General features: G+C 43.5%; 1 protein-coding gene across 2 annotated transcripts in view; it reads left to right on the top strand.

Annotated features, from left to right (window-relative positions):
- The window catches only part of CNPY1 (canopy FGF signaling regulator 1), a 65639-nt gene that overhangs the window by 25306 nt on the left and 21808 nt on the right, over positions 1-18525 (top strand). The window contains exon 2 of one of the 2 annotated variants that reach the window (XM_061586501.1): positions 1084-1199. In XM_061586501.1, coding sequence (XP_061442485.1) covers positions 1084-1199 — 116 coding nt within the window. Of the gene's footprint in view, positions 1-1083; positions 1200-8515; positions 8570-18525 lie in introns of those variants that run through there. The other variant, XM_061586502.1, reaches the window with a different exon arrangement.

Raw genomic sequence — 18525 nt, forward strand, 5'->3', positions numbered from 1 at the left:
CAAATGCAGCCCATTGCCCTTGTATTATGGGCCATTACTTGAGAACCTCTGTGCTTTTGCAGTTCCAGCCATGCAACAAAAATAGATTTGTTGAGCCTCGAGATCTTCACAACTAGCTGCTTAGTGTCAGAGCCCTTCAGGGGTCAGCTAGAAGGGCCAAAGGTAAATACATTGTCTAGGTAAGGCTGAACTCAAGGCCCAGAGCAGGTACAAGGTGGGTACAAGGTTTGTTAGATTATTGGGTCTCAAAGGGAAGCTACCCTGGAGTATTGCTTAGATGGGGGAACAAATCTAGCCCTTTACGGGCTTCATAACGCATGCCATCTGGGCAAATGAGGTGTAGTACCTCATCTGGTGACTAATTGAAGTCACTATAGAGTAGCACATATTGGGCCAGCAGCTCTGCCTGCCTGAAAGCTGCCTAGGTGGTACCAGGAAGTCAGGCACCTGGGCGCTACTGCCAGATTCCCTGGTTCAAGGTGAACTAGATGACTGGGTCCCAAAGGGAAGCTACTGTCCTACAGAACAATGGGTCTACCTTGTCATGGGAACATCTAAGCACTTATGGCTCCATTTTAAAGGCTCTAGTGTGCTTCCTTCATGTCCCTGATCTCATATTCCATATGCACAGTATGCTTCTTCAGCCCTAGTTAGCCTACATGATTGACAGTGACAAGGACCAGTGTGGACTTAGCAGTCCACATACCCCCCCCTTCTCAATATGATGTGCCTGGGCCCAGTGGAGACTGGTGGCCCCAATGTCAACGGGGCAGTGAATCTGCTTCGCTGTCCAAGATGCTCAGAGCTCCTTGAAAGTTCGGACTAAAACCCAGAGCAGATTCACTGCCCCACTGACATTGGGGCCACCAAACTCTATTGTCTGGGCCAATGCCTGATCTACCTCTTGCCACTACACAAGACTGGCAGAACGGGCAACCACCATTTGGTCATACCCTTAATAACTAACTGCTCATCTGCAAAAATGTGCACACTGTATTTTCTAGTGTGGTTTCTGTGATAGCGATGAGTCTTTTGCATATGTGTCTTTGTATTTCCCCCCACCCTACCCTTGGCTCACTATAGCTTGCAAGGCCCTTGCTGATGAGCTGGTCTATGACATCAAGAAAATAGGTCCAAAGAGAACTGTGAATTCGGGGACATTTCGACTCAACCCTGATGGCACGCGGGGGAAGAAAAAGGTAAGAGTGCCATGGAGGTACGTAATTGCTGGCATGTGCAATCACCAACCACTTATCCAAACAGCGGTTGGTCTCTTAATCTTCAAACCTTTTCCTTGGTAAGGCCAGCAGCCAGTAAATTGCTTCTCTTTCCTCTGGGAGCCAAAGTAATCTATGAGCCTGAAACTGAGGCATTTTTTTCCAGGACCTTTTATTTTTGGAGCGGTTTTTTAAGATATTGAGGATGGAGTATTGTTCCATTGCTAGACTGTGTTAAAAATATATCAATCAGAACTGTATAAGGTGGTAGAGAGAATGGGTGAGGGGAAAGATGGGATAAAAGTTTCACACAGAGTCAGCTTTCCCCACGCATGGGAGTCATTAGATATTATCACTGGTCAATTTAATATGTTCCGCTTACAGGGAATGTATGCTGTTCACGTGCCTCTTGCAGAATGTTGGTTTGGAACTGAAAGTGAGGACCTCGGCTTGCCCCAGCAGGCCAAAGGGCTGTGACAAAGATATGACCAGAGGCTGAAGTCCGTTTGTAAAATTGATTGCAAATAGCGATTGCATTTCAATTTATGAAAGATGTAATAATAATAATAATAATAATAATAATATTTTTTTTTAAATTAAATTTCTATACCGCCCGACTAGCATAGCTCTCTGGGCGGTGTACAACAGAGAAATAATACAACAAAGAAATATAAATATACACAGTATATAAGTAGCCAAACAATAATAATAAACAACAAACTAATGAAAACATCTCAATAAATATACAATTAAGCAATCCCCACACACTTCACAACAGTGTCTAACAAAAATATGCTGTAGTCCAAATAACAGCAAAAATGAATCTCCAAAATTAAATCTTGACCCCAAAAACAACTAAAAAACAACTAACCCCAGTAGTCTATAGACATCCCGAGCAGCAGGTTCACGCGCACATACACACACACACGGTCTCTGGCCCCTTCAGCAGTTGCTGTTTTTGTAGCTGGAGAGAGACAGGGCCCCACCCTTCCAGGCCAGGTGGAAATTAGCCAGAAATGCAGTGAGCAGGTCTTGCAGAAATAATAATATCAAGGGAAATAAAAAACACATTATGCACAGCACATAATTATACATACATGAATCTTGGGGAAGGGAAAATATAAGGGACAGTGTATGCAAGGAAAAAATAGGACACAATGATTACATGGGGAACAAATTACAACTTAACTTTTACTAAAACTCAGCCATTTTATATTGTATATGGTATGGAATTTTGTGATTAGATGCTTTTAAGCATCTAATGTTTTTATGTATATTTCATTTTTACTATATATGTTGCTTTTTAATATATTTCTGCTGTTCACCACTTTGGAAACATTTGTTGGGCAGTGGTTTAGAAATTCATAGACAGCTAAATGAATATTTCTTTATTTCTTTATTTTATTATTTGATTTATATCCCACCCTTCCTCCCAGTAGGATTAATTAATGCAAAAATAGAAATGTTTTTTTAACTATTATTCAACTCTGATTCACCATCTACAATTCCCTCCAGCCCAAACTGGCTAAAAGCTTTGCTACAACAATTTTATAGTATCTTATCCTAAATAGTAAGAAAAGAAAAACCCAAATGTTATAGCCGTGCATCCAGGCAGGAGTTTAAAGGAAACAGGTTTATGTGAGCTTGGGGAAGAACTGAGAGATGAATTCAGCATCCAGTGGATAGGATCCAGAAGAGTCAAATGGGAAAGACTGAGAAATTAAATGGTGATGTGTAAGTATCACCAGGGAATAGCCAAATATTTAAAATAAGATATATATTAAAAACTACAGAAGCTAAATTGCTTCAAAATTATCTGTGAGCCAAAGTCCCAGCCCCAAAGGAAAATTGCCACCAACAACTCCAAATCCAAAGGAGGGACAGGTTCAAGGCAAGAAATTCTTTCTTCTTTGAAAGAGAAGGCAAAAAGGTAACCTGGGCTCGAAAAGATCCCAGAACAAGCAAAAATCATTGAGGGAACTTGAAGCAAAGCAAGAAAATTAATTTATGCAAAGAAGGAGCAGAAAAAAGTGAGCTAGCACAAAGGGGCAGTCTCTTTGGGATCCCTTGACACCTGCACATTTTCCTCTGATTTACCCTTTTCTCTTGCCCCCATTCTTCCTCACTGAAATTGAGTTCTGTATTGGTAAATACTATGGACAGTGGGAGGCACCTGTAAAATAGTTTGTAATTGTTTCAGGGCAAGTGTGAGGAGCTTCTGTCCCACACCAGGTCTCCTCATTTGATCTACAAGGCCATTTTCCTCAAACCATGCCCACCTGCCCCACAGCTGATGTCATACATGATGGCAAGTAGAGATGCAGCTGGATTGGCTGCTGGCACAGCCAATCCCTGCAGAAAGCAGGATTGAACCCCCAGCCATCAGTTGATGCACGGGAAGTTCAATCCTGTTTGGTTTGGGTGTGTGAGAGAGTTCTCTGCACACACCTGAACTCTGAATAAACCAGGATTGCACTCCCTGCTCATCAGCTGATGCATGGGTAGTTCAATCCTGCTTGGTCACCTCCATGGGCCACCTTTGACAGGTGGACAGGACCACCAACCTGTCAATTACCTGACATCAGATGACTCAGAGGTGGGTGGTCCAGCAGATCTGGCAAAGTTGGCCAGTGAGTGAGTGAGTGAGTAGGTGGGTGGGTGATAAAAATCTGTAAACAAAAAACAGAGGAAGAAAAAAATGGTCCTTGATGAAAGTGACAAGAAAAAATCAAAAATCAAGGTATGAACACACTAAAAACCATATGCAAATAAATACTAAAATATAAAAAATTGTAATGAAGGACAGAATGTGCCCAAATGCCCAATGTAAATTACTTGGTACTTTTAATAGATGGGTATGCTATACTTGGTTGTTAGTGAATAAAATATAATAAAACATGGTACAAACATACACAAACAATAATAAGAAGGTAATAACCACAAAATATACAAAACAAGAACACTAAACAAAAATATTCACATCAGAAATGAATAAAAGCAATAAGAATGCCAATAAAATGCACACCAAGAAAACTAGATTACAACAAAAGTGCCTGATTTGCACACCAAAATGGATAAAAGTAACAAAGGAGCCCGACGCGTTTCAACTATAGGGGGCTGGGCCTGGCAACCAAGAGGTCTTCTGTATCTTTAAAAGTTGTGCAGGGCAAAGGGAGAATTCCACCTTGTGGTTTTTCCTATTACAGTGTTGCAAGAACACCTGCACTTGGCTGAATTTTCTCTTCTCTTAAAGATACAGGATCATTCCCAGGCCCTGAGCCTGGCAACCCTAATTGGCTCCTCTTTGAGTCTGGGTTGCTGTTCCCTCCCTTTGCAAGCAGCAGGCTAAAGCAGCAGGAAACATATTTTTTCTTTGCAGCCAGCCTTTGAAAGCAGCAGCAAAATTTCTGTGTGAGTTCAGTTCAGTATTCGATTGTGCAGAGTAGGTGGATGGGTGTATGTTGCTTTGCTGCAAGGGAAAAAACCACAGAGTGGCATGGGGGATATGCTTTGGTCCTTTTGCTGACTGCTGGAGGGGTAGGGGTAGGGGTAGGGGTAGGGGGGTAGGCGTAGGGGGGTAGGCTGTGGCCGTGATGGGCCTTTTGCTGGCTGTTGGAGGGAGAGGATGAGAAGGCAAAAGGAAGAGCCAAATAGATTTTTCGGTGTGTGTGTGGGTTGATGTTTTGCATCTAACCAGATATAGCTTGATAGAAAAGAGTGGCCACTCTGTGGGGATCTTCCAGATCCTGGTCCAATGTTCTAACCATTGCATTCATACATATATAAATGCTCATTTTGTTTTATCAATAATTTTATTGTCTTTTGTGGACCCCTTCTAAACCAAATTAAGGCACTTTTCAGTTTCTTTAGGTTCTGTTTGTAATACTGCAATATTTAAGCATCCAGAGAATCTTTCAATGAAGGAGGATGGGAAGAAAACCAGCCTTTGGCCACGCCCCAGTGACCTCATTGGCCATGCCCCAGTGACCTCATAGCAGCGCAGCCAGTTTTAGAGAGCACCGGTTGCAAGTGCTACTGAGTCAGCTTCTCTTACAGAAATTGCTTAGACGGGTGCTTGCACATTTTGCTTTACAATTTTTTTTTCCCAGTAAGGCAAGAGGGTCACTTTTTTAAAAGAAAGAAAGAAAGTTCAGAGCCTGGGCCTTGGTACAACTGCACCATTTTTGTACCATTATAAATCCAGACTTAGTCAGACCATTGGTCCATCTAGCTTCCTGTTTTCTACGCTGACAGACTCCCCAGGGTTTCCGGCAGGAGTCTCTCCGAGTCCTATCTGCAGATGCCAGGGACTGAACTAGCAACTTTCTGCACGCAAAGCAGATGCACTTCCACTGAGCTGTTGCCCTTCCCTTTCTTCCCTGTGTGAAGCAAGCCTCTAGATGTGTTCCAACAAGGAGTTCCTGTGCTGGCTGAGGTGCAGTGTATGCAAATCATAATTCAGCCATCGCACAGTGGCAGGTGACAAAACAGGGGGAGGACAGGGTTACAGGCAGCAGGGACCTCTGAGATGTGCAGCATATTTATATATTTGAAAACCAAACCCCACCAAAGTGGTGAAGCCTGAGGTCTGTATGCGAAAACTGCTCACTTTAGGGGCAGGGTCATAGCTCAGCGGTAGCGCACCCGAGGGCCCAGTTTCAATCATCACTAAGGCTGAGAGAGACCCCTGTCTAAAACCCTGGAGAGCCAGTGCCAGTCAGTGGAGACAAGTACTGAGTTAGATGGACGAATCGTCTGACTCTATGTAAGGCAACTTCCTGTGCCCCTATGTTCTCAGGCTGCCAGATAATACTGGAATCAGAAAGCAGGGCGCAGATGCAAGGTCTCACCAGCCATAGTCAGGAATCAGGCTGTGGGAAAACAAATGGCAAGTCACTCCCTGCCCTTCACCCTGGCACTTAGGATGGGGCAGGAGGGAATTGGCCTTGGGGAATGTGCACCTGAATGAACCCTCAAGGAATTATGCTCAGCAAACAAGCAACTGAATGTGCAGTGAGAGAACAGTGATTATGGAATCCACGCCTGATCTTTTAAATTGCGAGGGGGGATATCCCCTCCTTGCAGTTTAAAGCTCTGCGTTGTAAATCAGGGCTACACGAATGAAGAAATTAGTTGTCTGAAAGCAGTTCATGTGCCTGTTGTGTCTTGTCATGTGACAAGGGGTGGGGGAGAGGCAGGATCAGAACCATGATGGGTAGGAAGGGGGTTCACCACCACCACCACCACAATCCCATTGAAAATCCCCCTCCCAGAGCTGCTATTAGCCTCAGGAGGGAAGGCTCCATTGGTTCCAATGGGGGCGATTGTCATTGGGATCACAGCATGGGAGAAAAGGGTCCAAAACTCCTCCCTGCCCTGTGCTGGAGATGTTTATCCCAGTCTTTTGCAATGAACACATAGACACACACGCAACCACTAGAGGTTGTACCATGTGGTGGAAACTATGTAAGAAATTCTCTTCTTGAATAGGGGCAGTGGGGCGGTTGGCGAAAGCAACTGATCCAGCAACTGATCCTGCATCTGAGTTATGATGAGTGGTATGATGAGTTCGTATGAATGGTATGTGCATGTCTAGCAGATAATGAGTCCTAAGAAGGGAAGGATGCAAATGAGCCACACCCATAGGACTGTATATTTTTCTCTCCAATCCAGGACCCATCACCCCACCTGCAGAGCTTGGAAAAGTTACTTTTTTGAACTACAACTCCCATCAGCCCAATCCAGCAGCCATGCTGGCTGGGGCTGATGGAAACTGTAGTTCAAAAAAGTAACTTTTCCAAGCTCTGCCCACCTGTCAAGCCACCACCCAGCCCTGATTTAAATGTCGGCACTCTTAAATCCCAGTCTGCTAGACTGGAGAGAGTTTGTATTTAAAGGGAACATGTTCACAGCCTAAAATGTATATATGAGGCTTATACACCGGGAGCATCCCTTTAAGCCCTGGCAGGTGCAAAGTATTCTTGACAGATGCCCATCTAGGTTCTTCCCTGACCTTGGGGCACTGTGTTTCTAGTTTCAGTGGAATTGCATCATGCAGACAGGTCCGTTCACCACAGAGATGATGAAACTGAAAGATGAGAATGGAGCTGTATCCACAAGACAGAGCAAACGATGACTCTTTAAAATAGGAAGTGTCTTCCAGCGCTACACTTCGTGTTGTGCCACGGGTACATTTATGAGATACTATACGAAGGGAGGACAGCAGTTGGACAAATCTGCTTTCTGCTAATCTAGGCACATCGGCTAAAGTGACACTTAACGATGGTCACCTCCAACATTTCTGAAAGGAAGATGCCTTATACCAGGTCAGACTGCTTGTCTACCTAGCCCAGGTGTGTGGAACTCCAGATGTTGCTGAACTATAACTCCCATCAGCCCCAGCAAGCATGACCAATGGGTAGGAATGAAGGGAGTTGTAGTTCAACAGCTTCTGGAGGACCAAAGGCTCTACTCACCTGATTGAGCCCCACCGTTGTCTACTCTCACTGACAGCGGCACTCCAGAATCTCAGGCAGATCTCCCTTTTCTTCTATGATCCAGGGTCTGGACGTGGGACTTCCTGCATTCAAAATATGCACTCTTTTACTCATCTTTCCTTGCCCCTCCCTCATCTAAAGAGAAGGTCAGAATAAGACTGGAGATCGCAAGGCAAGCACCCAGGCTACGTTGGAAGCCACTTTATAGCAGCTTCTCACTTGGGTCACATCTACACCATACATTTAAAGCAGGCTTATGCCACTTGAACAGTCATGGCTTCCCCCAGAGAATCCTGGGAACTGTAGCTTGTTAAGGGTGCTGGGAATTGTAGCTCTGTGGGAGGTCTCGGTAACAACTTTCAGCACCGTTAACAAACTATAGTTACCAGGATTTTGGGGGGGAGAAGCTGTGACTGTTTAAAGTGATATGATACTGCTTGAAAAATATGGTGTGGATATGACCTGAGATCAAAGATCAGGTGTGACCTGCAAGCTGTTATTGGGCTGTGGTCTACTCTGTCTTATTGACACCCATGAGGCTTCTTGCAGATCTGGGTGATTATCACCGTATCGCTCCCTCCTCCCTTGGCAGGAGCTCAGGAGTGGTGCAAGGTTAACTTAGTAATGGTCTTCTGCCCTTTTAGATCCAGGGTTCATCTTAAACCTGGATGACTTTAAAAGAGGATTAAACACGTTCATGGAGGATAAGACTATCAGTCGCTACCAGCAATGATGTCTACGTTCTGCCGGAGGTAGTCTGTCTCTGAATACCAGTTGCTGGGAATAACAAGTTGGGAGAGAGCTGTTGCACTCAAGTCATGCCCGCAGGTGTCCCGCAGAATCTGCATGGCCACTGTAAGTCAGGAGGACGCTGAACTAAATGGGCTTTTAGCCTGATCCAGCAGGCTGTTCTGAGGTAACTCAAGCCTGCAAGATAGGGCCATTGTTTAACATTTTCTCATATATGTCCAACTTTCTCTCCCTCCTCCTCTCTTTCATTTATCTTTCACTTTGGTTAAGGTGCTGGACTATGACCTGGGAGACCAGGGTTCAAATTCCCACACAGCCATGAAGCTCACTGGGTGACCTTGTGCCAGTCACTGCCTCTCAGCCTTAGAGGAAGGCAATGGTAAACCACCTCTGAATACCACTTACCATGAAAACCCTATTCATAGGGTCGCCATAAGTTGGGATTGACTTGAAGGCAATCCATTTCTATTTAAACCTGAGGGTAAAGTTTTTTTCCTTTTTAACATAGCTCTTGTGCAGTGCCTAGTCCTTGAGGGTCTTTAGAAATAGTAAATATTGATTACTGTTCTCACTTTCTTCCCCTCTCTCCTTTTCTATTTTCTTTTTGGCCCTGTTTTTCTTTTTCTTAAAAACTCTAAACTGCAGCAGAAGAGAAAAGGATGGCGTTGTCATAGCGCAACCCACCTGAAGTCAGGACCCACCTGTTGAAGACCACTGGGTAAAACCCCTACCTGTCAGCCATCAATATCTGGCCCATTGCAGGCTTGAGACCTGATTCTCTTAACCTGGGAAATGTACCAAAGGGCCTTATGGCTTGACATTCAGGTTCAAGATGCAGATGGATTAGCCAGTGCTTCCCACTAGTGGCGAAAGTGATTCTTCACTTTGAAGTCCAGATGCAACCAACTTGCAATGTTTGCAGAGAGTTCAATTGTACTGATTTTTCAATTATGCTGTGAGCTACAGAATAGGCAGAAAACGTGTTTTAGTTGGTTACCAATATATAGGCTTTTGACTCTATTTTTTAACTAATTGCTTTGTGAGGTAGGGATGAATATTTATTTATTTCTAAGATTTCTTACCTGCCCTTCACCATAAAGTCCCAGAGTGGGTTACAGCAATAAAATATACAATTATAAAAACAGATAAAAACCACTACAGTGAAAAAATGAACAGGTTAGACATCCTTAGCTGCTGATTCATCACAATTAAACACAGATTTATTTTTTAAAAAACTACACAACAGACACACATGACAGCATCCGACTGTAATGAGACGCCAGATAAATCCAGCACCGATTAATTCAACTCAAATGTGAACAAACAGCCTGTTTCACCTTTCAGGAAGTAAGTACTAAAAAGTAGCTTAACTCTCCTTATTTCTGAAACTTGCCCCCACTGGAGGCTTTCAAATAAAAACAATTGCAGATCAGATACATTTGAATCCAGGTACTTATTAAGAATAACAAGCATTTGTTTCTGATGGGAAAATATGCAATCTCCCTCGTCATTTCAAATTATACCATCCACATTCTCTTGCTTAGGTTTCCCAAAGGGCTTGCTTCAACCTTCAGCAGTTTGGGAGGCACCAGGCAAACCAAAATTTTATCATGTAGCAAAGACACCATCTACTAATTGCAATCTCAGTCCTCTGAGTTTCAGTCCAAAACACTACAATCCATGTGGAAGAGGGAGAGGTCAGCATGCCCATAAATCTTGGGGGGGGGGGAGGGAGCAGGGGAACAGCCCAATGAGGACTGAGTGTGCTCATCAGGCAAGGAATGCTGGCTGACTACTAGGGGAAAATGGAAGGGGAGGGAGGAAAGAACCCACAAACAACCCAATGAAAGCTGAGCATGCTCAATAGGCAAGGAATGCTCACTGACTCAGGTGGGGGGGAGAGGGAATGGAACTGAGTGGCTGGAAACCATGCCGTACTGCAACATTTTGTTGTAAGTTCCACCTGTATTTTTTGCCATTTCCAGAGAGAAATTTTGTATTTTTCTCATTCTTGATTAGACGTACAGCCCTTTACAATCCTTCTTATACCCCCTTGATATTCCCAAGATCTCTGTCTTTAAAAGATACATTTTATTCTTGTTATGTAATATCGTTTGTGTGTGTGTGTTTCTAAGTTCTCTACAGCCACAGCAAGAGACCACAATTTTGAATGTTGGGGAATCCACCCAGTGTGACTTTCTGTAGAATGATTCACTGGATGGCTGTTCCTTGTGCTCAGGCAGGGTCTGACCAATGGGATTTTCCTTCAAAGCCCAACTGGCCTTGGGTGATACTTTCTTCATTGGTTTGATTTTGTGAGTCTCCTGAATTGCACCTATGAGCAGCAACTTGGGCACTGACAAAAGGGGCCTGCTGCATCAGGAAAGACAGTGGTGCTGGCTGCAGAGACACACTGGACTCAGACCGAGATACCCTGCCCAAACCCAATGGTCCAGAGAGCTTGATCCAGGGACCCTTCAGCCAGGATCCTCAGGGACAGCAACCACCAGGTTGGGTTCCCTTGAAGTAGCATCACTTCCACTGCCATGGGCTTCATGCTCCCGAGGAGGCAATCAAACCAAACAGGAGAGAGGCAACAGAGTATAAGGCTCTGTGTCAAAGGATTGCCCTTTTAAGGCGTTCTATTCCTCAGGAAAGGTGGGCTCAGGTGTCAGGATGTGTTGGAACTGCTTCCTGTGATTTGTCAGGGAACTCTTGGTCTTTGACTGCCCCTGCTCTCTAGCTCAGGGATGGGGAACATATGGCCCTCCACTCTGCTGGACTCCAACTCCATCACCCCCAGCCAGCGTGACCAATGAACAGACCCATCTCTGTTCCAGTTCATGGCTCCTGATCTTGGATGGGAAATGTAGGCCCTCTTTGCATATTGATTGCCTGTGAGCATAGACTCGTTTGGGGCCACACATGCTCGCGTAATGTCTATGGATGAGGCTCTATGGCAGCTGATGCCAAAACATTCCAAGCCCCCAATTGCTGCTTGTCAGTCTTCAGTGGGAAAAAAGTAATCACCCTCACTCCCAGTTCCAAAAGAGGGGAACTGATATCGACTAAGCCCATATGCATGACCTTGATACCAAAGTACAAAGGAAAATTTAGTAAAGGAACAGATAGCATCACTAGAAGTGGCAGCGGTTCCCTTTGGAATTTTATGCACATTGATAAAGGAACACATTTCGTATTGGAAATCTTTTGAAAAGGGTTGCATTTTATAAATCAGAAAATAAGGACAAAATGTTGCATTATTTAACCAGTTGAATGCTCATACTCAAGCACACGTTCCGAGGTTTAAAAAGTTGTATTTAGACAGAGATAAAATTAACCTTGAGGCTGCAATGCTATGCCCACTTTCCTGGGAGTAAGAACCCATTGAACAAAGTGGAACTTACTTCTGAGTAAACAGCCACAGGCTTGCATTATAAGGGGCTAATGTGGGATTTATCTCATTGTGGCTTCCTCCCATTCCTTTCACTATATGCCTGCATGAAACACAAATCAATATAAATGGTAATTTTCTAACTATTTTACTATTTAGCTTTGACATCATTTATATTACAATGTGCACTGCAATATATTGCACTTGTATGGCGTATGCTGAACAGGGTGGTTCACGACAGATGCTGTTGGAGGTCTCTGATTCATAGGGTCGCCATAAGTCATAGTAGACTTGAAGGCACATAACAACAACAACAGCATATGCAGAATGCCATTGACCCTGGTAGGGTGGAAGCCAGGGAGGCCAACAGTAGGTGGAGCCAGAGCCTATGACAGGGAGAGCTGACTAATTCTAGCTTTGCCCCCATCCACCTCCCTAATGGCAACACTGAGACTAAGGAGGAGGAAGCTGACAGCCAGGGCCACCCCCTGGGCTGGATGAAAGTAAGAAGACAGATAGGTGGGGGCTGGGTGAGGACTGATTGGGGTTGGTGGGCAGTGCCCCATGCCACCTAATGGACCAGCCTCCACCGGCAGAATGGTATAATAATATATTGCTAAAATGATATATACTCATTTCTTGGCCTTTGTACTTCTTGGGATATATCTACACTATAGACAAGGTAAGGACCTCTGGCCTTCCAAATGTTGTTGAACTTCAACTCCAATCAGCCCTAGCCAGCCCCAGTTGTAATCCAACAACATCTGGAGGGCCACAGGCCCCCTATTCCTGGTATAGGCATGCATAAATGCAAAAGTCATTCCCACTTCCCAGAGCACCCTGGTAGAACAGTCAGAGTGGTGTAGTCATTAGAGTGTCGGACTAGGATCTGGGAGATCAGGGTTCAAATCCCCACTTCACCATGAAGCTCACTGCGTGATCTTGGTACAGTCACTGCCTCTCAGCCTAACCTTCTTCACAGGGTTGTTGTGGGGTTTAAATGAGAAGGGGGAGAACCATGTATGCCACCTTGAGCCCCTTGGAGAAAAGGTGGAATATAAATGCAATGAAATAAACAAATTGTAGTTCTGCAAAAGGGGGGCAGTTATCTTTGCAACAGAATTCTCAGCACTCTCACCTAATTATTGTTGTTAGGATTCTTGAGGGGGACCCATGAGAGTATAAAACCAATAGAGGTCTGTAGCATAGATTAGTGTTGCTCTGCTACATATCGTGGAATATTTCTGGGGCCAACTTCCTGCCTGGTGTCATAAATGAGCGGAGGGAAGCAAAAGTAGTCAATATGCATTTTGAACCTGAAAGAGCAGGCTCATAGTCCAGGGATGCTCCTGGATCCATCTTTGTTGTCAGAGGCCTAGGTGATCTCAGTGGCTAGGAGTGCCTAAGACAGCCACAGCCATTTCTGGACTAGGATAGTCTGACCACAGTTGTCCATGCACTGGTAACCTCCAGGTTGGATTACTGCAATGTTTTCTATGTCGGGCTGCCCTTGAGGCTGATTCGGAAGCTGCAGCTGGTGCAAAATGTGGCAGTGTGACTGCTCACTGGAGCAGTCAACATTTTACCCCACTGCTGAAATAATTGCACTGGCTGCCCATTAGCTACTGGGGTTCTGGTTTTGATGTACAAAGCCCTATGCAGCATAGGACTAGGATACCGGAAAGATCGTCTTACCCCTTACATACCCAGCGATCAGTGAGCTCTGCACAGCATAGGAAATGGACATTTAGTGTAGTTGCACCTACCCCTTGGAATTCCCTCCCCTTAAATATTACACAGGCACCATCTCTTATCTTTTCAGCACCTACTGAAGACCTTCCTCTTTCAACAAGCCTTTTAAGTAGAGACTTTATCCTAGTCTGTGTCTGTGTTGAAATTACTTTTTAAGATCTTTTTAAAGCTGTTTTTTAAAAAGATGTTTTTAAATATATTTTGTTATAATATTTTTTAAGGATGTTTTGTTTGAATATGTGTTTAAGGATGTTTTGTTTGAATATGTTTTAGAGTGTTTTTTGTGTTTTTGTTTGCTGCACTGGGCACCTTCTGGGAAGATGGGCAGGATATAAATTTAGATGATGATGATGATGATGAAGAAGAAGAAGAAATAGTTTGATCCAAGAGTATTTTCCTAAATAAGCATAAAAAAAGAAAAATAGCTTTATGCAATGGAACAGTACCGAAAAAATAAGAGGATAGAGAAGGTGGTCAGGGACCTGCCTTCTTGGTCTCTGTAAAGCACTACACACACTGACGGTGCTATATAAATAATAATAATGACCAAAATGATATTGCATATACATTGTGGGAGCCAGTGTTGACAGAAAATCATGCATGGTTCTGGGTTCAAATCTTCACTAACTGGACCGGTGAGAGTGCAATCTGTGTAACTGATTTATCCCAATAGATGAGCTATATATGTGAACAGTTTTTCACATGTAATGTTCAACAAGTGTACAGTCTGTGTGCCAGTGTAAGCAATAGTTGAGCTGTACAAGACAACAAGTGCACACTCCTTCACACAAGTCCTTGTACATGTGCAAAGGCAGCTTGTTCCTATGTTCAGTGTATTGCGTAAACAAGCCTTGGGTGACCCATATGCAAAAGACTTATTTCTTTGTTTGTTTTGATTGATTGGTTTATATCCCGCCCTTCCTCTCAGCAGTAGCCCAGGACGGCAACAGAAACTTCATGATCTACAATTAGGGTCTACCCTAATGAGCTACCATAGCCTGTGTGTGTCTAGGCCTCAGAGCCCCCTCTCATAGTACAGAAGGGAAAAGACGTAGAGCATTCAACCATGTGACTAGAAGGCAGTATGAAGCAGCCTTGGGATTGGCCAGGCCTGATATAAATTCCTGGAGTCTGGCTTGAGGCCTAATTTACAAACTAGTGCCTTCTGTCAACTGTACTTCAGGCTCCAGGGCAAGTCATGTTAGGAACTCTAGCTGTCCTAAATTATGACACCTGTTGTATACTTTTAGGGCAGAACTGAAGGTGGTATTCAGCTAAATAGATCTCCCAGCTTAAGGACTTTGTGCTGCACTGATTAAATTCCCCTCCCTCTCCTCTCCTCTCCCCGCATTCCCCCTGCCTCTCCAAATCTGTTCTAGGGTTCCCCCAACCCTTTGGAACAGATTTGGAGTGGGCACGGGGGGGGGGAGGATCGGAAGTTCTACTGCGCAAGCGGAAATCCTTACGCTAGTGCATCTATTCAGTTGGATGCCTCCCCATGTTCCCATAGAAAATATTACTCCACAGTGTAAAGGAATGGTTAGAATGTTGGACTATGACTAGGGAGTCCTGGATTGAAGTCCCCCGCCACCACCAACCGTGAAGCTCATGGGAGCCTTGAGGCCATCATTGCCTCTCAACCTAAACTGCCTCACAGGATTGGTGTAAGGACAAAAGGGGGAAAGAGCTATGTGGGCTGCCCTGAGTTCCTTGGAGCAAGGTTTGAATAAAAATAAAATAAATTGGTATTGGTGTTACACTAGTCTCTCCTGCAGCAAAGATGCGTCTACTGTGAATGACAGATGAATTTCTTTAAACATCTATGTACTCATCTATAGCAGCCCTGATTGGATGGAGACACTCCCACATACATGCTTGGATGTTTGAGGGCATATGTTTGTTGTTCATACTTTACCTGTTTGATTTGGAAACACTGATGCCTTCATGGCAAATACAAATTTTAAACGTTTTATTTATCAAAATTAATATACTGCTTTAATAGAACAAGACTTCTAAGTACTTTACAGTAGCTGTGTAAATTGTGGGCCACTCTAAACAAGAGGCAATTTTTATTGAGCATTCATGATGATTTGTGTTCATGATGTTATTGGGGCAATTATATGTGACTAGGCTGTTATTGGGGCAATTATATGTGACTAGGCACCTGCAAAAGTTTTTGGCTGGTCATAGTGCTTAATCAGCAATAGGTACATGTTGAATACTATCTTGCTAAAATCCTGTCTTTTTTCATCCCGCACAGGTTTAGGGGTAGGTGGGTGGGTAAGTTACCCCACTTTTGTTGCTCTATAATGCAAGAGTGCCCCCCCAGATGGCAATAATGCAGTAAACCTTTGGGAAGCATTGCAGAACAATGGATAAAGCAGAATGATGTGTGGAGGGTCCAGTATACAAACACAAAGACATGCTGGTCTGGAGGGGCCCTAGGTAAAGAAATGGCTCCTGCAACAAAATGTTGCAGTGTGGAGTACTTCTGTTCAGTGTTTCAGTCAGCTAGCCATGTCCTCCTCCACAACATTCCATTCTATTCCCTTTCATAGAATCATAGAATAGTAGAGTTGGAAGGGCCTATAAGGCCATCAAGTTCAATCCCCTGCTCAATGCAGAGATTCACCTTAAAGCATATCTGACCAGTGGCTATCCAGCTGCCTCTTGAATGCCTCCAGTGTTGGAGAGCCCACCATCCTCCTAGGTAATTGGTTTCATTGTTGTACTACAGTACTCTAACAGTTAGGAAGTTTTTCCTGATGTTCAGCTGAAAACTGACTTTCTGTAACTTGAGCCCATTATTCTGTGTCCTGCACTCTGGGATGATCAAGAAAAGAGTCTGGCCCTCCTCTGTGTGGCAACCTTTCAAGTATTTCAGAGCTAATATAATCCTTTATGAATTATTGGTTTAGCCCAGTGGGTGGGGAAACCTTAAGGACGAGGCTGTGCTTGTGAGTTTTAGATCAGAAAGAGAGAGCTGGAGAGGAAAGGAGCTGTTATAGCCAGGAAGCAAGAATTTGGCCGTTGTCACCTTGAATTGGGGCTTTAAGGTTTTGTGTATGGGAACCCCTGATCATCCTATCCTCTACTTTCTGCAAGCAACTTCTGCACTGGTGCCTTGCTGGATGCATGGAACTTTGATAATTATTATATTCTGGAGACATATGTTACATTCTGTTACATATGTTACAATACATGTTGTATTGTTTTTGCCATTTTTGCTAGCCAAATTAAACTTCCAAAAATCTTACAAAATTGTAATGGTGTTTGCATTATTTATTTACAAAGTAGCCCGTAGAACCCAAGAGATTGGTACACTATCATATCTCCCCTTAGTCTTCTCTTCTCAAGGCTAACATGCTCAGTTCTTTCAGTCTCTCCTCATAGGGCCTTGTTTCCAGTCCCCTGATAATTCTTGTTGCCCTCCTCTGAATCTGTTCCAGTTTGTCTGCATCCTTAAAGTGCGGTATCCAGAACTGGATGCAGTACTCAAGATGAGGCCTAACCAGGGCTGAACAGAGGGGAACTAGTACTTCACGCGATTTGGAAACTACTGTTAATGCAGTCTAACATAGCATTTGCCTTTTTTGCAGCCACATTGCATTGTTGGCTCATATTCCATCTGTTTTTCCACTTCTTCTTCCCAACAGTCAGTCATCAGCAATCAGTCATTATTGGGCTGTTTTTCCACCCTTAGGGCAGTTTTCCCTAAATTTGTTTGTACCTCGGTATATGATAGAGTTCTCCCAAGTCAGTTAACAGTTTCCTCTTGTCCATGTATGATGTAATTTTGACTACATAAGCAACAGTACTCACACCCGAACCTCAGAAACAGAGGAAATGACTGTTGATTCATTTACTGATGTTCTTTCTCTGGCACTCTCTCTCACTGTCTCCTTCATGAAGTTGTTTTCAATGTTGAAATCAATCATTAGACTCTGTTTATTTCGGCAAAGGATTTAATTCTTTAGAGAAATGTGCCCAGTTCCCAAAGGCTATGATGCGAACATGACCTTTGGTACCTGTAAATGTTGTCTAAGAAGGCTGCCTTTCCTGACAGCTGTGGTGATAATCCCCTTTGTCTCTCTTATGTGATAGCTGATAAGTCTGTATAGAACTTGTTTACCGTATTTATTTTTCCACAAGGTTAAATTACCCCAAAGAGAAAAATGTGGAAGAATACAAGTTTGGTTCGAAAAGAATTTATTTTTAAAGGAAGTTGAGTAATTGTTCTAATCAGATTTAGCTAGGGGGAGGGAGAGAGAGAGAGATTTACAGGCCTGCTTTTAAAAATAAAATAAAATTAGAATTTAAATTTAGAAAAGTCTGTGCAACACAGAAGCTAGGTGCCAAAGGGCCACAGTAAGCGCGTGAATTGACATTTTTATCACCCCAACCTCTCCCCATACATTTCCCTGAAGTTTTGTTGTTACGTGCCTTCAAGTCGACTATGACTTGCTGCTGCTAATGTTAGGAGGAAACAGACCTTTTTTGAAGGGAAGGATTGGAGGATTCAAATGTGATATGTCCATGTCACACATTATGTTTTATGAGTGGTGGGAGGGCCTTCCCCACCACACCACTTTAGGTGACTGCATGAAGCAGGTTACTTCCCAAGAACTATTGTTTAACTTTTTCTTTTCTGTTTTTAAAGACACAATTCCTTATGTTTCCTCAAGTGTAACAATTTCAAAGTCTATTGTTGGAAGATTTTCCTAGGCCTTACTTGTTACTGCAGTTTTTGCCAAGCGCATTTGATGGCAAGATGCTCCAAATTAGAATACTGTAGCAATAAGCAGATGTCTACCACTTGTTTGGAATCTGAGACTCTGATGAAAAAAAGACAGGTTACAGATCAGTCATTAGACGCATGGAATGCTATTAAACTATGTAAATTATCTGCCATCTT

Source organism: Rhineura floridana, chromosome 10 (genome assembly GCF_030035675.1).
Source record: "Rhineura floridana isolate rRhiFlo1 chromosome 10, rRhiFlo1.hap2, whole genome shotgun sequence".
Lineage (NCBI taxonomy): Eukaryota > Metazoa > Chordata > Lepidosauria > Squamata > Rhineuridae > Rhineura > Rhineura floridana.